General features: G+C 39.2%; 1 protein-coding gene across 1 annotated transcript; it reads right to left on the minus strand.

Moving 5' to 3' along the window:
* LOC129770898 (clavesin-1-like) lies at window positions 1–27,387 on the minus strand. Its single transcript, XM_055774070.1, has 3 exons — window positions 27,095–27,387; window positions 554–1,308; window positions 1–489 (listed from the first exon to the last, which is right to left on the minus strand). The coding sequence occupies exons 2-3, from the start codon at window positions 1,280–1,282 to the stop codon at window positions 232–234; spliced, it is 987 nt and encodes a 328-aa protein (XP_055630045.1). The 5' UTR covers window positions 1,283–1,308; window positions 27,095–27,387; the 3' UTR covers window positions 1–231.

Below are 27,387 nucleotides of genomic sequence, written 5' to 3' on the forward strand. Positions count from 1 at the left end.
TTGGTTGTATAATACTTTTATTTACAGTCATCGTTTAGTTTTTACAGTTTCATATTATAAGTTCACCTTATGCCATGAAGAAAACAAATTATTATTAGGGCCTTAATTCTATAAAAACAACAGAATGTAGTTCACGTGACGTGATCGGTTGGTATTATTTTTCTAATAATTGTGTGTACAAAACGAATAAAACAAACACAAGAAAGTAGCATCTTTGAATTTCACTAACGCCTAGTCAACCTCCAGCTTGCGGAAACTTCCGATTATTCCGCTATCCAAATCACCACGGCAGGTTTCCGCCCAGTAGGAGGAGGATTTGGTGATTTCGATGTGCATCTCATCCATCGCCAGCAGCTGGGCTCGTTTCCTCCGGCATCGTTCCTTGAACTGGGCGATCATGTCTACAATCGGACCGGCGGTGCCTCCGTACTCCTCCGGAAGCACACTTTTGTCCACTTTCGAGGCGAAGTCGTTCACCGAGCGAAAAACCTGGAATAATACGACAGCTTGAACTAATGTTCAATGAATATCAACGCAAAATTCAGACACTTACACTGATACGCTTCTTCAGTTTATCACTGAGCAACGAAACACAGAACTCCATCAAGGTGGCGGCCGACGGTGGTAAACCGATAAAATTGAACGACCGTATCCTGGTTGGAATCCCATTCTGCATACAATCCGCTATCTTTTTAATATCCATAAACGACCATAACGCCATCAGTTTCATGGACAGCTTGCGGTCATCCAGGCACTGAGCATAGCCACAGACTTGCGCTTCCTCGTCATCGGCCAGCACCTCCTGAACCAAGAAGTGCGCCTTGGCCAGCGTCGTCGAGCGGACGTTGTTTAGATCGAGATTCCCCGCCACCGATAGAACCAGCTGCTGGGGATCTTTTTCGCTGCGGGGAAGCGGCAAGATGTAGCCTCTATCGATGATAGCCTCCAGTTCCGGATCATCAATGTCACAGCTGCGGAACCATTCCGGATAGGACTGTCTGATGGAGAGATATTTCTCTAGCATTTCGCAGGCTTGCGGGACGGAGAATTTCCTCGTTCGGAGGAATCGCAGCAGGAAGAGTGGATCGGTGCGGCACTTTTTGATGTGTGGATTTTTGGCGATCCATTCACGCATTTGGGCAAGCGACTGCTCGCGAATTAACTCCGTCTCGCGGAGTTCCGCTTTGGCCAGCTTCCTCACTTTGTCACTCAGTGTGCATTGGTAGGGTAAATATTTGGCCGGATTCTTGCAGTTGCTGTAAACGATACTATCGGCTTCCATTGTGCGAAGGCTATTTGTCGGCAGACCTGGAATGAAGAAAAAGACTAGGATATTATACATATTGACAAAGGTTCAATTTAAAGTTTTTCAATATTCTAATATTAAGCTATATTACGTAGAGAATGATTAACACAACCCGCCTTGAGATGCCCACTATTGTTCAACATTAGCCACGAGCTTCATAACTATGTTAGCACACAACGGTGAGGCGTATGTTTAAAATTTCAGGTCTCGTTTACTGCGATAAGCTAAACAGTTGTTTGATGGTTCTCCAGACCGGCTTCACCCAAATACGGCGGGGTTTGTTTATTTTCGCAAATAGTTCCGGCCTTTGGCGTTATTTGGGTCACGCCCGTTCCGGATTGTTTTGGTGGTGTGGTTGGAGAACGCTTCGTTTACCATTATAATATTTCCGCTTCAGTTTCAGAACCTTAGATTCCACACCGCAATCCATGGAGGTAGAGAAATTATCAGTCTAGTTACAGCCAATATGAGTTATCGCAAATAAGACGTTTTTCGAATTTCAACTGACTCTTTTGAGGGGTTGTGTCCCATTCACCCGAATTCCATTCACCCGAAAAACGTTTACCCGAAGCACATTTACCCGAATGTAACGCCTACCCGAATGACATTCACCCGAATGTAACAAATACCCGAATGCAACATATACCCGAATGGACATTTACCCATTCGTTGCATTACTTACCCGAATGCAACGTTTACCCGAATGCGACTTTTACCCGAATGGGATGTTTACCCGAATGAAGAAGGAAAAATTCTGACAAATCAGTTTATGAGTTTTGTCGAATCTGCTGTTAGGAAGTTACGAAGTAAACTGAGAAATTGCAATGAGGAAATTCGAAAAAGATGTTGAAGACTTCGCTGTGTCATTTTTAGGAATTAGTGTAGGCACAATTGACATGCCGTCTTCTTTCCTTTCCGTATTGCTCTTTAAGACCAAGAGATCATTCAGAAATGAGCATGGGTTATGAAATATTGAAATTTTTTTTTAATGAAAATGTGAAAAGAATAGATAAGAAAAAATGGTACTTACGTATTTGCCGCCGCAGCGCAATTTTTATCATGAGTTTATTATTTCGTGATGAAATTTATTTTGAGATCAATGTAATGGGGGTGAAGTCCCCATTTAACGAGAATAGGGAATCGAGGCGGCACCAAGTCGCCGAGGTGACGCAATCCGAGTAGGCCGCCGACCCGCCGTCGGAAGCGGCGGCCTCTCGCAAGCAAACCTGTGTTCCACCGATTGCCCGGTTTGTTTGAAACATAGGAGACGATCCTTTAGTCAGGTCCGACCGAGCGTTAGCAAGCGTCGGACTGCATACGTTTACCTGGTGCATTACGTTTGTCCGGTTAATTATGCATGTCATGCATTTTGATTGCACCATATAAACGTATGGCGTCCGACGCTCGTAAACGGGCTGCGTCATCCATAAGAATGGATGGACTTAATAATACGTTATAAAACTGCATTCTTTCACTTTTAATTATTTTGAAAAGGATTTTATTCAATGCCAGTATTTCTCGAATTGTACTTCCCACGAAAAATACTTTTTGAATGGAAATGAAAGTATGAGACAAATATGATCTTTATATAACACTGATCAGAATTAAATATACAAATACAAATACAAATATAGTAAAATTTATGTACTATTTGAATATATCCTTCTTTTGGGTAAGCGTCGCTTTCGGGTAGATGTTACATTCGGGTCATTGTTATATTAGGCTAACTGTCGCATTCGAGTAAATGTTACATTCGGGTAATTGTTGCATTGTGGCAAATGTCGCATTCGGGTAAGCGTCAATTCGGCTAGATGTGACATTCGGGTAGATGTTACATTCGGGTAGCTGTCGCTTTCGGGTATTTGTTACATTCGGGTGAGTTGAATTCGGGTGAATGTCTTTCGGGTAACTTTCATTCGGGTGAGTGGGTTTCGGGTAAATGTGACACAATCCTTTTGAGGGGGTATTCTAGTGTAGAGACACGATTTTCGGACGTTTTTACGAGCTCCGTAAAAATAAAACAAAGAGTATTTTTACGATCCAATATATCATTATTTGTTTATCTATCTTTTAACAATAAAATAAAAACTGAACGGAGAAAAAATATTCATAACTAGAATAGTTACAAGCTGATGAAGTGAGGAAGTACAGAAAAAAGTTGTGCCATGGCGTACACTGAAACTAAAAAATCGAACAGATTCTGAATCAGTAAAGATGCCGCTATCGCATGAACCTCAAACAAGTCAAAAGCATCTTTTTTTGACAGAATGGCGGCCATTTGAAAAACAAAATGTGGTTTGAAAGGTTTTTTCTTACGTTTTTTTTTAAATAGTAAAATTTAAAAAATATTATTTTTTAGAGATTCATACGATAGAGAGATGCATACAGATTGTATTCATATATATTCGACATGAATCGGTTCAATAGAACTTGAGATATCATGTACGCCTGTTTGAAAAAAAAACTAGTTTCGAGAAAAACGCGTTTGAAGTTCATTGTTATGGCCCTACCAGGTTAGATACCGCATCACTAAAATGGCTCTAACTCAGTATATAACGGGATTTTCGATAAGTTCTTTCTCGGGTATATTCTTCAATGCCTAAACTATAGAAATATGAAGGAAAGCAATTTCGAATTTTTTCTAATTTCTACACTAGAATACTGCCTCAAAAGCGTCTTGTTCCTTGTAAATAATTGTTCAAATTCAATTTTTATTCCAAGTATTACAAACTAATGTGATGTCGACGAAATAATTTTTTAAACATCCATCAGTCTATGCAGTGACTCTTCCTAATTTATTCCGCGATTAGAGATAATCGCGTTCGAAAATGATTGGCATCAGGTCTAAATAGAATGCTTCGAATAGCATCCGGGGCATTTAGGATCATTCCCTCGAACTAGCTGAGTTGCCTTTCAATCACACAAAAGGCTAAAATTTCGAAGTTCGGGTCGAAGAAGAAGTTACAATTACGGAAACGACGTGACCTCTGACAGTATAACTCCATGTCGTGTTTGGAGAGATGAACCCTTCAGCATTCAGTCATTAATCTCAATTAATGTAAAGTTCAGAGGATAGAATGCTAAGTCGTTCCATAGATAAGTAGAAGAAACACCGACACTCTGACCAGCCGTGAAAGAGCAGAGTAATTGGAAAAATGAAAGTTCCGAAGTACGGTCCCATATCGGAGAGTAAACTAATCCTTTCCAGCATCTCCCTCCCACCCATTGCACGGAAGAGAGGAGAAGACGAGGAAAGTCGCCAAACCGTCGAAGGACCAGAAGAAGAGGCATGGCCAAAGAATTCTTATAGGACAATGAATTGGACTTACCAAGTTGGTCCATGGATGGCTGATCAAAAAGGAAGAAGAATATAAACGTAGTTTTTGTTAAGTTAAATAGACCGTGAAGCACTTGTTAATTGATTGACCAAAGTATGGTTGTAGAAGAGAGCAATAAGAGATGAAAAGTTGTGCGGGAGAAATATTGACAACAGGAAAAGGATGAGAAAACAAGATTTCAATATTATATAGACTACAGAATTACAGAAAGAAAACTTGAGTTGGAATGACATTTTTACATTCAGTAAGGTAAACCTATAACTGCAAAAACTAGACGATGATCGAAAATAAAAATATTATACAACCAATGTTCATATTAAATCAGTCGAACACGTGAAATAATACCCACAGCACACCGACACGAATTGGCGAAATTGCTAATCTTGTATTTCTTATGGCATGTATTTTGAGGAAAACATGGATATATTTCAGCGGTCCACAAGGTGTGAGCCAAGTGGATCATTTACCATAAACTATGGTGGAATGTTATACGGAAGATCCAGGTTAATCACAATTACTCAGATTGTGATTTGGAAGAATAATTGTATGCTATACGATGGTTCCGAGCTTGTAGACTGTACTGCCAGGCACTAACCCTTAATGATTCAGTTATGTTTCGGCTTGATTTTGGTAGCTGCCATTACAGCATCGTCTTTCGAAATTTTTTTCAATGAAAATATACTCAATCTAAAGACGTGTCACATTACGACAATCGGCCTTGGCCGCCCGGTAAAGCCGAATAAGTGTGGACGTGCCGCCCGTGCTTGCCGTCGTGCCAAAAACCGACTCGAATCAAACCTAACCCAACCCGAAACAAGTGGGTCCGGTTCGAGAAAGTCGAACCAAAACAAAACCCGGGCGGTACGTCCACATTTAGTCGGCTTTACCGGGCGGCCAAGGCGTAATGCGTAATGTGGACGCGTCTTAATAGAAATTAATATATGTAATCTATGCAATAGAGTAACACGTTTTCTGCAAGTTGTGGATCAATCCTGAACAAAATGGTGCCTGATAATAATTTTATATTATTATGAGGTGTTCTAGTAGAAAAATAAATCAGGAACTTTATATAAAAATAATTAAGATTCGGTACTATGAGTTTTAGGTAAGATACACCGAGAAAACTTGAAAAAACGGGGTAAGTTAAAACGGAAGCCATACATGATACATTTTTTTAGTAAACAATACCTTTCAACCCACCGTACGACAGCCATTACCAGAATATTGGGATGCCTTAACGCAATCCGCGCCTTTGTTTACTTTTCCTTGTTCCGTGGAAGCAAAACAAATACTTTTTGCGCGCTGACTCAATTGGTACGAAAACACTGATTTTTTTTCTCCAAAATATTGCCAGAATTGCACGTCAGGTAATCAAATAGGGATAACCACGTGTAGTGTTTTTGAAAAATCAACTGAAAAATCTTTTTTCGTATAGCTCTGAGCATTTCAACTAACCCCATGTTTTTTTCAACAAGCAATGAAAATTTACTATTTTTTAGAATTTGCTGCAGATGCCGGACATTATTTGTTGGTGATAGCTGTATAAATGGATGATGAAATATTCAAAAAAATTATAATTATTCATATTTTGTTCCTCAATACTGCCATTCTACGCATAGTTGTTCCATGTTACCCATGTTACTTTTTGACAATATCAAGCTCAATTGTTCCATGTTGATATTCTAGGCATAACTGTCCCACCATGAACTTTTGTAGATCCGTAACAAATTAATCGGTTCAAGAACAAAAATTTCATGTCAATTTTTGTATGTCACATTTCTCTTCAGTAAGGTTTGCCATTTCATAATGGAAAGATATACGATCCAACAACGAGTCAAGATTATAAAAATTTACCACCGAAATTCGGAGTCAATGGCCTCAACTTTGACAGCGCTACGTCCAATGTATGGTCGTCATAATCGTACTGCCAGATCAACAATTGAGCGTCTAGTGAAAATTTTTGAATCAACAGGCACAGTAAAAATGCTTCCGTGCCAGCGAGACAAAGAAGTGCCCGTAGTGTCGAGAATATTGCTGCCGCTAGCGCATCAATTGAGGAAGACCCAAATCAGTTTCTCACACGTCGTTCTCAAGCGTTGGGCATCTCTGTGACGTCGTTGTGGCGAATTTTTCGAAAAGATCTTGGCCCACATCCTTACAACATCAAATTGACGCATGAACTGAAGCCGCTTGACCACCAGAAGCGTCGTATGTTCGTGAATTGGGCTGAGCAACAACTTTAAAATGATCCGGATTTTCATCGAAAAATCATCTTCAGTGATTAGGCTCATTTCTGGCTGAATGGCTTCGTCAATAGGCAAAATATGCGTTATTGGTCAAGTAGCAATTCACACGTACTCCATGAATCACCATTGTATCCCGAAAAAAATACGGTTTAGTGCGGTTTATGGTCCGGCGGCGTCATTGGGCCGTACTTCTTCCGTGATGATCAACACCGCCACGTTACTGTGAATGGGAATCGCTACCACTCAATGCTAACCGAAAATTTTTGGCCCGAATTGGATGATATAGACTTGGACAATATGTGGTTGGCGCCACAAGCCACGCAGCAAATTTCACAATCAATTTTTTGAAAACCTAGTTTGGTGGCCCAATCAATTGGCCGCCTCGGCCGTGCGATTCGAAGTCGTTAGACTTTTACCTGTGATGCTACCTCAAGTCTGTGGTCTTTGCCAACAAGCCAACGACGATTGATGAACTTCGTACGAATATCGAACGTGAAATTGCAGCAGTATCAGCCGATTTATGCTTGAAAACCGTCGAAAATTGGGTTCAGAGTTTGGACTTCTGCAAGCGTGCCCGTGGTGGCTATGCAAAAAAAAAAACGAGTTCCATACATAATAGCATCAAATGTACTTTCACATGAATAAAGAATTTCATTGATATCCAAAACCCTTTTTGGTTTAATTAAAAAAAACTTTTGAAGCGCTCTTACTGTAAAGCCTGATACATATACTGAACTACACATTTGGCACCTGTTGCCCATGATCCAGAAAGAAAATGATTCAGTGTTGGTTTGACTAGATTTTTTTATCAGTGTATTACGCGAAGGACACGGTACTCTAGTCGAAAACATGTGGATTCGAATATGCACCGAAGACGATGAGTTCTCCAAATTACTACCCATCGCCAAACTGCAAAGTCCATCAAACTAATTGGGCTCTGGATGAAGGTATATATGCGGAGACATGTCAGGGCAATGGATTCCACTAGAGATTTTCTAGAAAAATCCGCTAGTTGGCGTACGAATCAACGCAGTTCAGAATTCTCATGTTGAACTGTTGGAGAATACCGTTTCGTCTCATATTCCGAACACTTCAGCTTTGATGGCCATTAAACCGTGTCCTATTACTCAAAATGGTACTCTTTCGCGACATTAATTTGATTATTCGATACAATAGAGCCTTCTTTCTCACTACAATAAAATTGATTTATAAATACATATTAATGGTGATAAACTAAAAATATGTTTAATCACTTCTGTCTCAAATTCCGAACAGCAAAAATTTAATGTTTTTAAAACAATCATAATTTTTAGAATACTGGACCGATTCATATGATCGATACATCAAATTAAAGTCATTTTTCAAATGATGTCAAAATGAAGCCTATACCTCAAAGAATGTCTGTGTTTTCATTATTCAGTTATTTATAATTAAAAAGTTTAGTGAATTTGCATTTAAAAATGAAGTGTTCGGAATATGAGACAAAATGGTACTGTAGAGAACATAGAAGTGAATGAAAAGTAAAATTTGCTCAAAAACTGAGTTAGTACTGTCATTTAAAAATCGTTCTTAGACTTCTTGGAACACCCTTTATACATTATCTCAACCGATGTTTTCTGTGTCGTTGGGAACTAAAGCAAGGGCTTCTATAGTTATGAAGTGTATTATCTAGAAGTTTTGAGGTTGAGGAAAAGACCTGTTGTTCACAGTAGAGATCTGAATTTAGTGTTGGGCTATACGGAAGCAACTCATAATAAATGTTTCCTTTCAAGTTCATTCAAATACACAGTAGAACCCTCCTGGCCGTTGGTCCTGGTTTGACCACCGTTTGAGCTGCTTCAACACGCTTTGACCAAGATCGTTTTCGCACAACATTGTCGTATGTGATCCATTTTTCATTATGATGGTGGATATTTGAACTAAATCGGTCAATTCGAAATATTTTTGAATTTCACGCAAAAATAATCGATTTCTTTCTCCCCAACCTAATAACAATATCACAACCTGGAAACAGCGCATTACACGATAATGTGCAGTGTCACAACTCACTGATCGTGTGTCAATTTTTGTTTGATTTGATTGGGACCCTGTAAATTGAAGCAAGATTAATAGGACTTTTTTGATGACATTAGAACTATTTGAATTGCTTCTAGCGTTGGAAGTCATTTCTCAAAATGAGCTAGAGCATGCTTTAGAAATGCTATGAAATCGACGTAAAAAGTCTGTTGAAGCTGGAGGAAACTACTTTGAATAATGAAATCAACAAATACCAGTTCCAAAACATCATTGGAGAATCAGTTCCATTGTTTAACATCATCCTTTCATAATGAAAATTCAAAATATATGCTTCATACAAGGTTTTTCCCTTTTTGAGGTAGGATTACGTCTTTTGGGAACATATTGGGGTACAAATTGAAAATCAAAAATCGAGTACATCTCGAAAATTGTTCAATTTCAAACGCTTATTGCTCAGTCATTTCATGATGTATTGATGAAATTTTTGCATCAATCGATTTCGGCACTCCAAAACAATTTTTTATATTGAAGAAAATAATATAAGTCATGAAAATAACTATCGAACAATGATAAATCTCAACCCCTATCCTAACGAAAATACCCACTTCTGATTGGTCGAAATTGACGACACATGCGGCGGATCCCTAACAGAGACATCAAAACCAAGCTAGGGGAAATCGGTTTTGCAAATACATAAAAGTAGGGGGAGCTTTTGCTCTCACCGTAATGTGTTCCCTAACAGAAACATCAAAACCAAGCTGACTGGGGAAACCGGCATTGCAAATACAGGAAAGTAGAGGGAGCTTTTGTTCCTACCGAAATGTATTCCCTAACTAAGACATCAAAACTAAGGTGCCCGGGGGAAAACGGCATTGCAAATATATGCAAGTCGGGGGCATTTTTATATTGCAAGAAAGAAGAGTGATACAAATAATTCTAGCAAATAAAAATTTTTAAATTTGGAACTTTAATGTTGGTTGCTTCGTGAAATTTCATATCAATGACCAATCGTGTATTGTGAAAAATTTAGCACAAGTGTAAGTGTAGAATTGTATATGGTAGCAGTTGTGTTGAAAATGACTTGATATATGAAAGGATTTATTTCAATTTTCATAAATAAAAACCAAGGTGTGTTCCCGCTCGAGAACGGATCGTTTGGATTAAGTTAAAATTCGCATTGGGTTGAATAAAGTAAAAATTATAAAAGAATATTACCTTTTCCATTTCAAATATGTTTTCTGTATATTGAAGTAACATGTTTTACAGATGAGAAAAAATGATAATTATGTTCGGTATTGGTAATTATCTCTTATTACATTGGTGAGTTTTTTTTTCTTTATTTCATCGATACATAACACAGGAGGCATTCGTCTAGGATCACAGAGGACGGTTTTCATTATATCTCGTTCCACTTCGCTATCTTTTATCTTATACGCACCATCCAACGACTGTTTACCATCCTTCTGTCAACATCACCTGTTAAAGACTGGTGGAATGAACAAACAATACCCAACAACTAAACAAAACGACCCTTTTCAGGCCCACCAAATCATTATCAAAGAGTTTAACGATGTAATTCTTCATACATATCCAAAATCAACAGATAGCCTAACGGAATCCTACGTCAACTATGCGGTCGTGTCTCGGACACATCCCTCCTGTGACTTTTTATCCTGCGGGTATTTTCTAAGATATCTAGTCGGTTCATATTGATCCAATTTGTGCTGGACTGAAGTTTGTTATAGGAACTTTTGTGTTTTATCTCAGTCACGTTAATTTGTATAGCCAAAGTTATAGTTCAAGATTTGATGAGTTTCTGTGGTGCATTAATGCTTTTTGCGCTGGTTTCCTCTCAGACAAAAACTGTAACGTCTTCTCACCGAATCCTAAATGTCCCAGATTTTCATAGCACCTGACCTCACTCCATGTCGATTATCTTTATTTTCACACCATCAATGTTTAACCTTTGCGCTTAAAATCAAGTGAAATCATTGCCTCTCCACTTCGGGTCACATGATAGCAGTGGTTGAACTTCAACAATTGTATTAATTTCAATTGGAAATTCCCAGCGTAAATACAAATATTCCTAGGAGAGTGTGTGAATACGGGATTTTATTGAGCTTTTCTGCTGACACAGTCAATTGACACATTTATATTTTCCAAAAAAAAAAACCAAGTCAGAGTGCTAATGTCGTAGTCAATCACATCTGACCACGGCTCGACGACGTAAATAGTGATGGACAATGATGACTGCCATAAACAATCTTATTTATAGCGTGTAGCCAGAAAGTTTGCCACCCTTTAGCGAACCCATATTTGTCCCCCGTGTCGCTAATGAAGATTCGATGAATTATTCCGTTCCAGCGCAAAATAAGTTGATATTGATTGGCACCCTTCTCTCGTGTCGATCTAGTGGTGATAGTGGAGACGCAAAAACACACAGGATATGGGCAGAATTGGTTAACGGGGATGCGAGATAAATAATTAAAATTTAGCTAAAATGGATTTTGTCGCCAGCATGAAGCATGAGGAATTTATTCTATTATAGTACTTTAATGATCTCTCGTAAATGCGTCAAAACCTAGCACTTTTTTATGGTTCGTTTCAACGTGAGGCGAATTGCGAATGCCATCATACCAGCTAGAGAGAGGAAGGTGGAATAGCGCCACGTTTTGTGTCGGAACAGAGACTTTGTTGTGCGTTCCAGTGCATCCATCGCCGAAATGTATTGCGGGTTTCGATTGGATAACCCGACGGTTTCAACTTTCGATGTCATTTATGATCAATTATGAAATTGTGATTGGTATGGAGCGATGATCTACATCGCCATTAATTTTTAATCGGCTTGGTTCGCGATCGAGAGAGACGATTTGTTTCCAATCGATTATTGGTCGGTTATTGTCTAATCGTACACACAGGTGAGCGTAAGTGTTCGATGCACAGTGGGCACGGTTTATGTAATTTTTCTCTTGGACGTTTGAAATAGATCTTCAAGAAATCATGTGCCCCGTGTTTCAGTAGAGATAATATCTCACATTGTTTGTTCTTGTTACAGCTAACTCCATCCAATATTTGCATTTTGAATGTAATCAAGTTGGGGGATTATCTGATTAAGATTGGATGACACTTCGAGGCCTGTTAAAAATATTTTCGACCGGATGAAGGCTTGACCGGTCATTAATCAACCAAAATTATCGAGATGTTCACACAAAGTGAATTTTTCAGTTCAACACTTTGAAAACGATATTATTTTTTTTCATAATTCTGAGTTATATTAATCGTTATCTTCCGAACCATTTCAAGTTTAGTTTCGACTCAGCTTCATCTTCCATAGTATAACTTACTACAAGAAGACACAAGCACAAGCACCAGACACGCACATGGTTCGCAAGGATGTTTAACCATCGTGGAACGTGGTTTTCTCGTGAAGGTTTTTTTGTATCTCGATATCCGTTTATGCGTTGTTGGAGATGTTTAATCCTCGGCTTATTGAAGAACTAGTTAGAATGCTCAATATGCCAGCTGATTCTCGCATGACTTATGATGTTCACCACCTCCTCACACTTCTGACAAAATCTACTCGCAAGGGAGCTGCACACCATACTTCATACTTATTGCGCAGACACATAGCCAGTGTATCGAATTGATTGGTTCACCTGGTTGCACTCCTTACCGCTTTTGCAACTGTGGTTTAACTAAACATTCATATGCACTGAACGCAATGCCCCGAAGACTTGGTGCATGCCGGCGCAGGTTTTACGGAGGCGATGAAGAAAGGTTTTCCCTTTCTTTGGCACCATCGTTGGGAAATATTAATTTGTAAACTTGAAATCTAGGTCTACACCGCTGCAAGGCAACATTTTCGAATTAAGTAAGCTAGTAACACATTTAGGTCGCCCAATCACGCGAAATCGCGAAATCACGTCTTTTGTATGGCTGAAAAAATTGCTAATAGAAGAAAAATGAATGAATATGATGTGAAGTTTTTTGAAACAAATACTGCTTACTAGGTTTAAGTAAGATATTATAAACTTGATTTATTCGTCGAAATTGAGTCCTCTTGGAATAAATACTTTTGCCAGCACCATACTGAGAGCAAATTTTGACCATATTTTTTGAGAACGGCGTTTTCAATGGATTTTATAACTCATTCCAGTGTTACGTTACTGATTTTCGGCTCAGTACTGAATCACTCGATTTCCACGAATGTTCCCTATAAGAATTATGAGATGTAAATTTTTTAATAGTTAAAATTCATTTGTAATAGTTTAAATTCATTTGTTATGTTTCTTTTTCAGCTCAATCTATATTAGACAGTTTTATTCCCATTGAGAACCTTCACTCAATCGTGTTTTACCAGTCCAATAAGGAGTAAAAAAAACTTGAAAAGACTATTTCAAAAACAAAATTGTACCATCCATCAAATAATTTTTTTTTGTTAAAACTCAATAACATTCCCGGAGCTTCGAATCGTTATGCTGTCGATTTTTGCCACAACTTTTACTCTAATACCAATGCAGAAATGTAAGTGGCTAAATGTTATTATTTAGTAACTGCGGAAGTGCACTCAGAACACTAGGCGTAATGTTCCAGAAGACACGTAATAGAGTTCAACAAACAAGGCGATGGTTTCCTCTAAATTCGACAACAACAATTAGAGGAGCAAATGGCGACATCGGCATCGAAAATTGATGGCACAAGTCGTTCATTCCACGGGTATTCATAGTACATTTTACTCACAATAAAACTTTTCATCAAGGTCTAATCTAAGTTTTTCGAACTTTAGTGGATGCAAATATTTATAAAGGGCCTGGCCGGGTAAGGGAGTAGAAAGTGCCCCCAAACCAAATCACTAGCTGTATGGCAAATATTGTAAAGGATATTAAATAAGAAACTTTGGCGGTTTATTTGAACCCCTATGTGGTTTGACGTAGGATCTATAGTGAACAACGTACTTTTTCGTTTATTTCACGCCATCCTCAAATATTCGAGATAAAAATTTGAATCCTCAACAGATCCGAGATAAAAATTTGAAAAAGTACTGAATATGCGGTGTATCAAGAAAAAATACCAAAAAAATAGTTCATCAAAAATTTTGGTACTAAAAAAAATATTGAAGTTTTGAAAAAAATTTTTTTGGGATTTAGAGATTCAATAAATATTTCCCAACTATTTTTTCATCTAATAATAAAAAAAATAAATACACAGTACAAATTTTTTTTATAGATTTTGTGGCATTTCGAAATTTTGAAAAAAAATAACTTTGAGACCCACAACTGCTCAAATTTTTATTTAAATGCTTTCGTACGTGTCTTTTTTCTACATGTGGCGTAATTTTTCCTGAATTTTTAATAGCATTGCGGCGCACAAAAATAATTTTCTTCATCGTATGCATTTTTTTTATTTTTTTGAAATCGATTATTTTATTGTATTCGTGTTTTCAATTGTAAGATTAAAATATTAAAAAAAGCACATCGGATTTTTTAAAGTGTTCTTCTCATTAATCCGAATGATCTTTCCACAAGGACTTTATTTTTTACTCACAGAGCTCTATCATACTGATGAATTTGGTAAACCTTCTAAATCCAATGTAAAGATAATCTCATATAATTTAAGATACGAGAAAAAAAGTAAAAAACATACGAGAAGACATATGAAAAACAAAATTTAAAAAATATTAGAGCAGTAATGGGTCTCTAAATTAAAAATAAATTAAAAATGCAAAAAAAAAAACAATTTTTTCTTTGCGAAACCCTCTTAAAATTCAAGAAAACAATACGCTACAAGTGGAAAAAACAACACATACGAACGCATTTAAATAAAAATTAGAGTAAAATTTGGCCTCAGAGTAATATTTTTTTCAAAATTTCGAAAATATATATACTTTTTTTTTGTACCGCGAAAAACACTCTAAACATTCGGAAAAAAATCACATATACCTAAAATAGACGTAGGAAGAAATTTGAATACAAACTAGAGTAGTACTGAATGTCAAAATTTAAAAAAAATTAAAATTGAATTTAAAATAAAGATAAAAATTAATTTCAAATTTTTTTTAGTGTTAGATTTTCTGATGAAAAAATTGTTTGAAAATATTGATCGATACACCTAAGTAAGATGTATTTTCAGTTTTTTTTTCATATTGTTGTCTCAAAGCTATTGAGAATGACGTAAAAAAAACGAAAAGGTGCCTTTTTCACCATAGATCATATGGTGTACCATATAAGGACTCAAATATATGGTACTATTGCCAATATGTTTTATTTGGTACCCTATACAATATTTTCCATACAGCTGGTGATTTGGTTTGGGGGCACTTTTTACTCCCTTACCCAGCCAGGCCCTTTAAGACATTTGGCACCAAAAAAAAAAATGTTTTTTCGAAAACCCCGATTTCCTTTACTAATATTTGGCATAGGGTGTTTTTTCGAGGTGGTGAACATTTTTATGAGGTAACTTTTTGAAATTAGGTATGACCATTTTCATTGGCACCCTAATATACACACTTAGCTCGATACAAGAATGAAATGAATGGAAGATATTGATATCTCAGGAAGAAAACCTTACTGTTATATTTTGTGGGATTTTTAAGCGGAATATAGGAGCAAAAATGTTCATAGTTTCGATCGATATCTGAGTAGGAAGGAGAAATTCTGGCAGCGCAGTTCAAGCATACTGTACCACGTACCGTCACGAGCCGAAAATTGCATGATATATTTACGCGCTCAAATTTTAACCAATGTATCCAATCTAATATCTACCAAAACACGGCGGAGGATGATTTTCTAGCGTAGTTTAAGTATTCCTCTACAATATCTAATCGCAGGACGATATATTTTGTGATTAATCGTGTTTGAATAATTTCCACTTTTATAGGTATACACTTGACAAAAAATGATAGGAACAGAGCGTGAAGAAGATTTTTTTTGGCTCTTGATATTTGAAATGTTGTAAGTCCGCGAAAAATCTACGCATGAAGATGGGATGCACATCATTTTGAAGCTTCAATTTTCAAGTTTAGGAATATCTCACGACATCATTTTTAAATGGTTGTATATAAAAAAAATATAAAATATCAAGGAGAAATAAAAAATCGATTTCCTTCTGTTTTCCTAAACTTTTTGTAGACTAACACTATTTTTCGCTAACCAACTCAATAAAAAAAATTCAATTAATATTATCAAGCAGCTTCATTTGATTGCTAGAACGTTGCTGTAAAACTTTTCCGTACAGAGGTATTTATATTTGAATAGAAACAAACCCCTTCGTACTTGATGATGAATACGAAGGATGCCAAAGACCTCCATAAACCGGCAGAGGAAACGATGGGTCACGCGTAGGATTTGTTCCAATCGGTAGTATATTCCAAATCATGGCGACGGAAGTTATCTTTAATAAGGTTATTGATTGATTGGACATAAAGGGGGCCTTTGATTCTGTTTCAATAGAGGTTTTGTCAGACAAATTACAATCTCGGGGTCTGCCGCCTCTATTGAATAATATGTTATATAACTTGCTTTGTGAGAAACATTTGAACTTTTCTCACGGAGATTCGGCAGTAAGTCGGGTCTCTTACATGGGCCTCCCCCAGGGCTCATGTTTAAGCCCCCTTTTGTACAACTTCTACGTAAGCGACATTGACAATTGCCTTACACAAAATTGCAGCCTAAGACAACTTGCAGATGATGGAGTGGTGTCTGTCGTAGGATCAAACGAATCCGACCTGCAAGAATCCTTAGAAGATACTTTGAACAATTTTTCAACCTGGGCCATTGGGCTAGGGATCGAATTCTCCACGGAGAAAACAGAGATGGTGGTTTTTTCTAGGAAGCATAAACCAGCAAAACCAAAGCTTCAACTTTTGGGTAAACCGATCACTCATGCTATGTCATTCAAGTATCTTGGGGTCTGGTTCGACGCTAAATGTACTTGGGGGCCCATATTAGGTATCTGAGTAAAAAATGTCAACAAAGAATAAACTTTCTCCGTACAATTACCGGCACCTGGTGGGGAGCCAATCCCGAAGATCTTATAATGTTGTATCGAACAACTATTCTCTCAGTGATGGCGTATGGCAGTTTCTGTTTTCAATCAGCTGCCAAAACACACCTCATTAAACTCGAGCGAATTCAGTATCTTTGTCTCCGTATTGCGTTGGGATGTATGCCCTCAACGCATACCATGAGTCTCGAGGTTTTGGCAGGCCTACTCCCACTAAAAGATCGCTTCAATTTATTATCTCTTCGGTTCCTCATCCGGTGTAAGGTTATGAACCCATTGGTGATCGGAAATTTTGAGCAGCTGATCGAGCTAAATTTTCATTCTGGATTCATGAGCTCATATCATGAATTCGTCTCCATGCAGGTTGATCCTTCTTCGTATATTCCCAACCGTGTTTGTTTTCCTGACTACATCAATTCCTCTGTGCATTTTGATCTGTCCATGAAGCAGGATATCCATGGAACATCAGATTATCTTCGATCGAGAATCGTTCCAACGATCTTCGATGCAAAGTATGGGGATATCAATTGTGATAATATGTACTTTACTGATGGGTCCTCTATGAATGAGTCCACAGGATTTGGAGTGTTCAACGAATTTTTTAGCACCTCACACAGTCTTCAGAATCCTTGCTCAGTGTATATTGCTGAATTGGCAGCGATACACTGGGCGCTGGACAGCTCACGACCTGTTGAACACTATTACATTGTAACGGATAGTCTTAGCTCTGTCGAAGCTATCCGTTCAGTGAGGCCGGAAAAGCACTCGCCGTACTTCCTTGAGAGAATACGAGAAATTTTGAGTGCTTTATCCAGACGCTGTTATGTCATTACCTTTGTCTGGGTCCCTTCACATTGCTCAATTCTGGGTAATGAGAGGGCTGACTCATTAGCAAAGGTAGGTGCAATTGAAGGCGATATTTATCAGCGTCAAATCGCCTTCAATGAATTTTATTCTTTAGTCCGCAAAAATACCATAGTTAACTGGCAACGCAAATGGAACGAAGATGAATTGGGCCGGTGGTTTCACTCGATTATCCCTAAGGTTAGCCTCAAACCATGGTTCAAAAGTCTGGACTTGAGTCGGGACTTTATTCGCACCTTCTCCCGACTCATGTCCAATCACTGTTCGTTAGATGCGCTACTCTTTCGTATTAATCTTGCCGACAACAATCTTTGTGTTTGTGGCCAAGGTTACAACGACATCGAGCACGTTGTTTGGTCGTGCGAGCTGTATCTTGTCGCCAGATCGAATTTAGTAGTCACCCTTCGGGCCCGAGGAAGGCAGCCCATGATGCCGGTGAGAGACGTGTTGGCTCGGTTAGACCTTGATTACATGTCCCAAATATATGTATTCCTTAAAGCTATCGATCTTCGTGTGTGATTGTCCTTATACCCTTAGTTTTTCCTTTTCCTTTTCCTTTGTGAGAGATCGGATCCCTTCTTAAGAATAAGATGAAATGTAAATACATATTAGATATAAGATAGGTTTATGAATTCAGTGTGATGAGTGTGATTGAGAGTGTGAGTGTGATCATTGTCAACATATCCTCATATCCCCTCCTTTTCCTGAAGAAAATATGTCACCCTTCTAAACTCGAGTTGACCGCGAGTAATCGGTTTCCTATATTATTAACATTAGAATTAAGGAAAAATGTATATATACTAGTAACAATACAGTAAGGAGTTCGGCTCCTTTAAACCTATGTAACTGAGCCTGTAAAAAATAAACGATTTAAATAAAAAAAAAAGGTTATTGATGTCTACTTTTTGCTGCAAATTTACATGCGATAACAAGACATCATTCGTTCGATAACTCGCAAGTAGATCGGATAGGTTTTCGAAACGATCCAACAAAGGTGTTTTTTTCCACAGCGAATCAGACTGTGTTTTTTTTCATCGGTTGCGCTTGCGAGTAGAGCGAAGCTCAAAGTGGTGCGCGACCGAGACGCAGAGGATACAATTCAGACAGATTTATCACACACGCCACACAGCAGCGGCAAGTATAAGTTTATTTTTCTTTTGTCCTCCTATCATTCCTTCTACCATCTGTGCTCGATTTACACCATTGTTCATCTGTGTGTTTACCAAATCGGCAAACGTTGGCATTAGGGGTGTCTATTTTTTCTTGGTTACATTACCGTTGAAATTTTATTGGACCTTTTTTTCATTTCAGAATTTTATATAAATAAAATAAATTCATATAAATATTATCCGCAGCATAACCTAATAATATATTTTTTTTTTACTTATTCATTTTGATAATTATTATATTCTGTTCATATCGAACAGTTGGCCGATTTTTCTAATATGGCTGAGGGCGGAAAGGACACCCCGTTGACGCAATTGAATATTTCTGATACCGAACCTCCTCCTGAAGAGCAGGAGGATGAAGCAGAAATTGAGGTAGAAAATTCTGTTTACGAAGTTGATAGTTCCGAAGATGAGGAAATCGACGAGAAACAGGATTTTCGTCCTAAATAATACCCTGAAGGCTCCAAAGGCCCATTCATTGTGTACTTTAGACGAAAATCCAAACCTCTCAATGTCATTCGTATCTCGAAGGAACTAACTCAACATTTTTCTGACGTTACCGAAATTACACGGATGGGGCCAGACAAACTACGAGTTGTCGTCTCAAGCAGAACCCAAGCGAACAAAATAACGCGCTGCGACCTCTTTGCGATTGAGTATCGTGTATACGTACCCTGTTGCAACGTCGAAATAGACGGCGTAATAACCGAAAAGGGTTTGACCCGAAAAGAGATTATCGATGGTGTCGGTCGCTTCAAGAACTCCACACTAAAAACTGTGAAGATTCTTGCATGCGATCGACTGAAATCTGTGTCACATAAAAATGACAAAAGAATTCTCAATCGAACAAACTCTTTTCGTGTGACTTTTGAGGGTTCCGCCCTTCCAAATTACGTTGCAATAGGGGCACTTCGTTTACCTGTTCGATTGTTTGTACCCCGGGTAATGAAATGCAACAAATGTATGCAACTCGGTCACACGGCCGCCTATTGTTGCAATAAAAAACGTTGCGCAGATTGTGGAGAGAGCCATGATGAGAATCCTTGCGCGAAAGAGCACAAGTGTCTTCATTGCGGCGGGACTCCTCATGATCTAATTCAATGCCCGGTGTACAAACAACGAGGGGAAAAACTCAAGCGTTTCTTGAAGGAACGTTCCAAGCGGACTTTTGCAGAAATGCTTAAGAGTTCCGTGCCAACGACACAGGACAATCCCTACTCCATTCTGCAGAACGACGAGCCTGTTGCTGACGCTCCCAATGCCGGATGTTCCGGTACATCGCAGGGTGCCATCAGGAAAAAAAAAATTACTTCTTTTCCATCACTCCCCAGAAAGAATACCGAAACTTCCCAAGTTGGAATGAAGCCTCGAACTGAACGTGCTGAGAATAGGCCGAAGCAAGTACCTCCCGGTTTACGTGGTCATGCTACCAACCAGGGGTCCTCAGCACTTCCCGGAACAACAACGTTCCATTTTCGCGGTCGAAGCAACAGCCACTACCTGGCCTGCTTGCGCTTTCAGACCTTGTGGATAACATTTTAAATGCTTTAAATATAAATGATCCTCTTAAAAGCATAGTATTATGTTTGCTTCCGGTTGTGAGAACATTTTTGAAAGAAAAATGTGGCTTTTTAGCAGCGTTCATTTCCCTCGATGCCTAATTCAGCGCAAGAGGTCAAGGATTTGACCACTGTCATACAGTGGAATTGCAGAAGCATCATCCCTAAACTAGACCAATTTAAATTTTTAGTTCACAGTTCTAACTGTGATGTATTTTCTCTCTGTGAAACATGGCTTTGTTCAGCCGACGAGCTGAATTTTCACGATTTCAACATTATTCGCCTAGATCGTAACGACTCGTTTGGTGGCGTACTATTGGGGATCAAAAAACGTCACTCCTTCTATAGAGTCACTATCCCATCGATTACAGGCATTGAAGTTGTCGCTGGCCAGATACAAATCAATGGCAAAGAACTCTGCATTGCTTCGATATATATTCCTCCCAGGACTACGGTAGGCCGCCATCAGTTCTTTGATATTATCGAGGCATTGCCGGAGCCGCGGTTAATCTTAGGTGACTTCAACTCCCATGGAACAGCATGGGGGTCACTCTACGATGACAACCGTGCTACGTTGATTTATGATCTGTGCGACAACTTCAACATGACAGTTTTAAATACTGGGGAAGCAACTAGGATAGCCAACCCTCCTGCACGGGCAAGCATGCTAGACATATCTCTCTGCTCTTCTTCATTATCCCTGGATTGCACATGGAAGGTAATCCAAGATCCCCACGGTAGTGATCACCTACCAATAATTTTATCGATCGCCAATGAATCAAAATCTAGTGAGTCAGTCGATATTGCGTATGACCTCACGAAGAATATTGACTGGAGAAAATTTGCAGAATTAATATCTGAAGCAATCATTTCGATGCATGAACTTCCTCCCGTTGAAGAGTATAATTTTATATCAAGTTTGATTTACGATAGCGCACTTCAAGCTCAAAAGAAACGTGTACCGGCTACCACTTTCCGACGTCGTCCTCCATCACTTTGGTGGGACAGGGAGTGTTCAAAGGTCTACCTTGAAAAATCATCCGCTTTCAAAAAATTCAGGAAAACTGGATCAGTGGAATGGTTTCGAAAGTACCAAGCTCTAGAAGCCAAACTAAAAGGTCTGATTAAAGCAAAAAAGCGTGGATATTGGCGGAAATTCGTCAATGTTTTGTCAAGGGAGACCGCTATGAGTACTCTTTGGAATACGGCTAGGAGAATGCGTGGCTGGAACCATACCAATGAAAGTGAGATCACAACTCGTATAGGTCGATTGCAATGTTATCCTGTATTCGCAAATTGTTAGAGAAAATGATTCTACTTCGTTTGGACAAGTGGGTTGAAGCGAACAATTTGCTGTCAAATACGCAGTTTGGCTTCCGCCGAGGTAAAGGGACGAATGATTGTCTCGCGCTGCTATCTTCTGAAATCCAAATCGCATTTGCTCGCAAAGAACAAATGACTTCCGTTTTTCTCGATATCAAAGGGGCATTTGATTCAGTTTCCATGGAAATTCTCTCAGAGAAGCTTCATAATCGTGGACTTTCACCAATTCTGAATAATTTCCTGTACAATTTACTGTCAGAAAAGCACATGTTTTTCAATCATGGCAGCTTGAAATCTTCTCGATACAGTTTTATGGGCCTACCGCAAGGCTCCTGCCTAAGCCCCCTCTTGTACAGTTTTTACGTCAATGATATGGATGATTGTCTCACTAGAGACTGCACGCTGAGACAACTTGCAGACGATGGAGTTATTTCCATCATGGGTACTAATCCCGTCGCTCTGCAAAAGTCGTTGCAAGATACCCTGAACAATCTGTTCACGTGGGCCCTCAAGCTGGGTATCGAATTCTCTACGGAGAAAACTGAAATGGTCGTTTTTTCTAGGAAGCACGAACCCGCCCAATTCCAGCTTTACCTATCCGGCAAAACGATTCAACACTCTATGTTTTTCAAATACCTGGGTGTATATTTTGATTCTAAATGTACCTGGGGGAGACACATTGCGTATTTGAAACAGAAATGCCAGCAAAGAATCAATTTTCTCCAAACAATAACCGGAACATGGTGGGGCGCCCATCCAGGAGACCTCATTCAGTTGTACAAAACAACGATATTGTCAGTGTTAGAATATGGCAGTTTTTGCTTCCGATCAGCTGCCAGGATTCATATTCTCAAGCTGGAGAGGATACAATATCGTTGCTTGCGTATAGCCATGGGGTGTTTGCATTCGACACATACGATGAGTCTCGAAGTTTTGGCAGGAGTACCCCCGCTTACTCTTCGGTTCACAGAATTATCCTACAGATTTCTCATCCGTTGCAAGATCATGAATCCATTGGTGATTGATAACTTCGAAAATCTACTCCAACTGACTCCTCAGTCAAGTTTTATGTCTTTATACCATGAGTACCTTACCCACGACGTGCACCCTTCACCAGGCATCTCCAACCAAGTTTGCTTCCCATACTTTTGCAATTCCTCTGTCATTTTTGATCTGTCCATGCGACAAAAAATCCATGGAATACCAGATCACCTACGCTCCAATGTTATTCCGTCGATATTTTCGGAAAAATATGGGAAAGTTGGATCTGATAAAATGTTCTTTACTGACGGTTCATACATAAACGGGTCCACTGGCTTCGGCATCTTCAATGAAAATTCCAGTGCCTCTTTCAAACTCAAAGATCCTTGTTCCGTGTATGTCGCAGAAATGGGTGCGATATACTATGCTCTAGGGATCATTGAAACACTGCCCATCGACCATTATTTTATTTTTTCAGACAGTCTCAGCTCAATAGAGGCAATCCGCTCAATGAAGGTTGATAAACGCTCATCTTATTTCCTAACAAGAATAAGACATCTATTGAGTGTTTTGGTCGAAAAATTATTCAAGATTACCTTAGCATGGGTTCCCTCTCATTGCTCGATTCCGGGGAATGAGAAAGCGGACTCGCTAGCTAAGGTGGGCGCTTCAGAAGGCACACTTTTTGAAAGGCAAATTGCCTATAATGAATTTTTTCACATTCCTCGTCAGGACACACTCGTTAGTTGGCAGCGCATGTGGAGTGAAGATGAGTTCGGTCGTTGGTTACACACGATTATCCCTAAGGTCTCGACGAGTGCATGGTTCAAGGGATTGAATGTAGGTCGTGATTTCATTCGCGTGATATCTCGGCTTATGTCCAATCACTACAACCTAAACGCGCATCTCTATCGCATTGGGCTCGCAGCAAACAAATGCACGACATCGAGCATGTTGTCTGGTCGTGTATCCGGTTCCATGCTGCTCGCTCTCAGCTCTCTAGAGCACTGAGAGCACAAGGCAGAAAATCGGATATCCCCGTCCGGGATATCTTAGGTAGCCGGGATCCTGATCTTCTGCTTCATCTATACCTGTTCCTCAGAAACGCCGATGTCAACGTTTAATGATGTTTCCTTCGTTGTGTCCCCGTTTCATATCCCTCCTATCCGATCGATAAACTTTTACATAGTCGCGGCAATACATACACACACTCTTTACAGATGCACGGGCCGAAGGTTGTGCAGTCCACTGATCATTCAACAAGAGCCAAAGGTTGTACCGCTCATGACAACTCTACACGAACTGATGATTGCGCCGGCTAGTGACCATTCTATCCTGGATTCCTCGAGTCGAGAAAGACGCACCACGCTAGATATGGGGTACAGACTAGGGAGCGTTGCTGATTAATGGTCAGCTGCATCCCAATAGGAAGTAGCCCGTGTCGGGCACACGTATAGAGCATCGAAGACTGCAACATACCAATTATGAGAACACTTGTAATACTAACCTCGAGCCAACCGCGAGTAATCGGTTACATATTACTAACATAGTTGTAAGACAAAAATTGTCAAAATATTGGACTCCCGGCCCCGTCAGGCTAACGCCACATGTGCCTTAATAAAAAAATATATTTTGGAAAAAAAAAAAAAAAAAACAAGACAATTTTCGGAGAATCCGTATTCTTTTATGACATGTAAATAATGTCCCATCATCTGACAATGAGTTAAGGGACATTCCTGTTTACTGTAGACCGAACTCTACAACAACTCGGACTCGATTATCCGGAGACTCGATTATCCGGGTTTCGATTGTGTTTCAAATTTCAGATCAATTGGTCAACAGGAAGGGGGTTAAATTTCTATTAATGTGGTACAGCGCTACAGACAAAGTTACAAAGTCACAAACATACAAATGGGCCAATCTAGATAAAAACGTTTAAAAAATAAGTGCAAATCATAATTATATTACGTTTACAGAGAGAAATTTCGTTTTTTATGACTCCTCCGGATAATCATTCGATTATCCGGAGTGAAAAAAAAAAATACTCCAGATAATCGAGTCCGACCTGTATTTATTTAAATTTTGAATGCAGACCTAATCAACCATTCATCAATTTTTGAAATTCTTGGTAGTTTTGAATACTTTGGTAGTTCAAGAGTGTTTGACGAAATGCAATAGAATTGGGGAAATTTGGAGTATTCTTAAATATTCTATGAATTTCTAGAATATTTCTAGAATATATTCTTTTTGACAAGTAAGGTAAATACGCGTGAGGAAGCCAAATCGATTCAAGAGCAGAGTGTACAGTGTGTCTCAGAATAGATGTCACTATTTTTCATTTGCTTTTTATATTAACACTAAACAACGCCATGACGAGTCAAATGAGCTATTTTAGATTTCTTATTGTTACAATTCAATTGTTACTTACATTGTGTCAAACTGTGCTAGATAAAATATTTTTGCTACACATAGTAATGCATAAGACAGTATTTAGTGTTAAGAGAGTAATTTATACATAGAACAGGTTATTGTCAGTTTTATGTGCATCCTTTCAACAGTTTATCATTGGAGTAACTACACGTACCGCACATGTCCGTGGAAGCTAATACAATCGATTCGAGGAAAGTTTTGCTCTTGTTGAAGGTTTGGAACGCATCGTAAAGATGGGAAAGATCTGAAAGTGCGTGACTCACAATTGGAACAATCGCTAGAATTCGTTATGTTTTCAATTTGTTTTCATCCGGTTTTGTAACAAACTTTGACCTCATAATTAAATTCAGATTCATCATGATAATCGAAGAAATTTGGGACAGCGGTTGAATTAAGTTTATGAAACCGCTATCCAAAGCTCGAAATCTTCATTTAGAAGATTATGGTTAGTGGCCGTTGAACCAGTTACATTAACTACACCTTTTTACGATGAGGTAAAACACCTGATTATTTAGAAATTTGAAAAATCGTACCGGGAATTATGACGAAACTGGCCAAAGAAAGGGGACTGTTACATGAAAAGTCTCAGCCACACGTTTTATATACCACAGTAGTGTAAAAATTGATCTGATATTCAAATACTTTTCCACCATTCATATGTGAATCACAATGTTTGCAAGCGCTTAGATAACTTTTTTACTGTCGCCGAGTCGAGTGGAGTTTATTTCGTTTAAATTGAGTATGCGGTATATAGCCGAATTTATGGTTTGTTTAACTTGTTGTAATATAATAGAACATTCGTTCCAACCTTATACATAATATTTGTTATATTTTCCTGTCCGGGTAGTGTAGCCAATGATTAATTTATTGCTAGCAAATTTAGTCACGCTACAAGTAGATGAGATCAGCACAATCAGCCAAAATCCGTAACGCTAGAGAGCGAAGCTCCAATTAAATGCAAAATTGTCCGTTTGGTTTTTTGCACGACTCAAGGCTCGACTCCGTTAGCGGTTCTGCGCTACATTCAAAAGCCGAACCTGTCTAAGCACCAAACAACCGACATGTACACCACAGTTACCCCATTAGTTAACCTCAAGATCGCAAGATTTAGTCACCGCCACTTCCTTTGCACAGTTCACCTCTTTTTCCTGCGAGCGTGAGCGCGCGTGCTCGTTACCAAAAGTCGACGAAGTGGGATACCCGACGCTTTCGACGGTTGGTTCCGAATCGAAGGCTACGAATACGATCCAATCCTCTCAGTCGATTATGCAACTCTATTAGCAAACATAAAACTACTGACATCAGAGCTGCACACACTCACTTCAGACGACGCGTTTTTTTTTCTAGCCAGATCGTGTCGTTTATACTTAGTGTAGTTAGGTCTCAGCGATCAGGTCAACTTACACGATGGCCAGTGCCACGCATGCTCGGAGGCCTATGTGGGATCACGCGAGTGGTAGGTATACAGCACCGGGTCAAACTAATCATGATCACGATTGCAGTTTCTTAATTAACGTCTGTTTTCTTGTCCCACTGGAAGTCACTGAACCTCGGCAGAACTCATTTGCGGTCGATTGTGGCGAGGTCCCGCATGTAATTGGATGAGTGCAGCTTTCTTGGGCTCCATATGTGGCAATAAAAGTGAAATTAATCACTTTTACCACTAATGGTTATCTAACCCCTCCCCACGGCAGCGTTGACCGACTTGTTCAAAAACTGATCCAATTTCCAGCAGTCATTAACCACACGACTACACACACACACACATACACACACGCACACACATACGCACACACATGCACACACGGACAGGCTCAGCTGGTAGAAAAATTAATTTTAAGTGGCATAAGCAGATACGTACCAGGTCGGAAAGAAGGAATCGCTATAAACGCGGATGAACGGCAGTAGCAAAACAAAACCAAAAGTTAATTGGCTCCTTCCAGGTTGGTCAAGACCTCCTGCAGACGCATGCACACGTACACACGCACATAAACACGCAACCACTATACACTGTTCGAACAGTCCTGTTTTGGCTGTATTTTGCGCACCAGCGGTGTGGACGCTTCCGATCGTCTTGAGCTGCCGCGTAAGACTGAGTTTGGAGTGGTCTGCCGCTTCGATGACTGGTGGAGGGAACAATATTGATTGCGATTT

The sequence above is a fragment of the Toxorhynchites rutilus genome, chromosome 2 (assembly GCF_029784135.1).
Source record: "Toxorhynchites rutilus septentrionalis strain SRP chromosome 2, ASM2978413v1, whole genome shotgun sequence".
NCBI classification, from domain to species: Eukaryota; Metazoa; Arthropoda; class Insecta; order Diptera; family Culicidae; genus Toxorhynchites; species Toxorhynchites rutilus.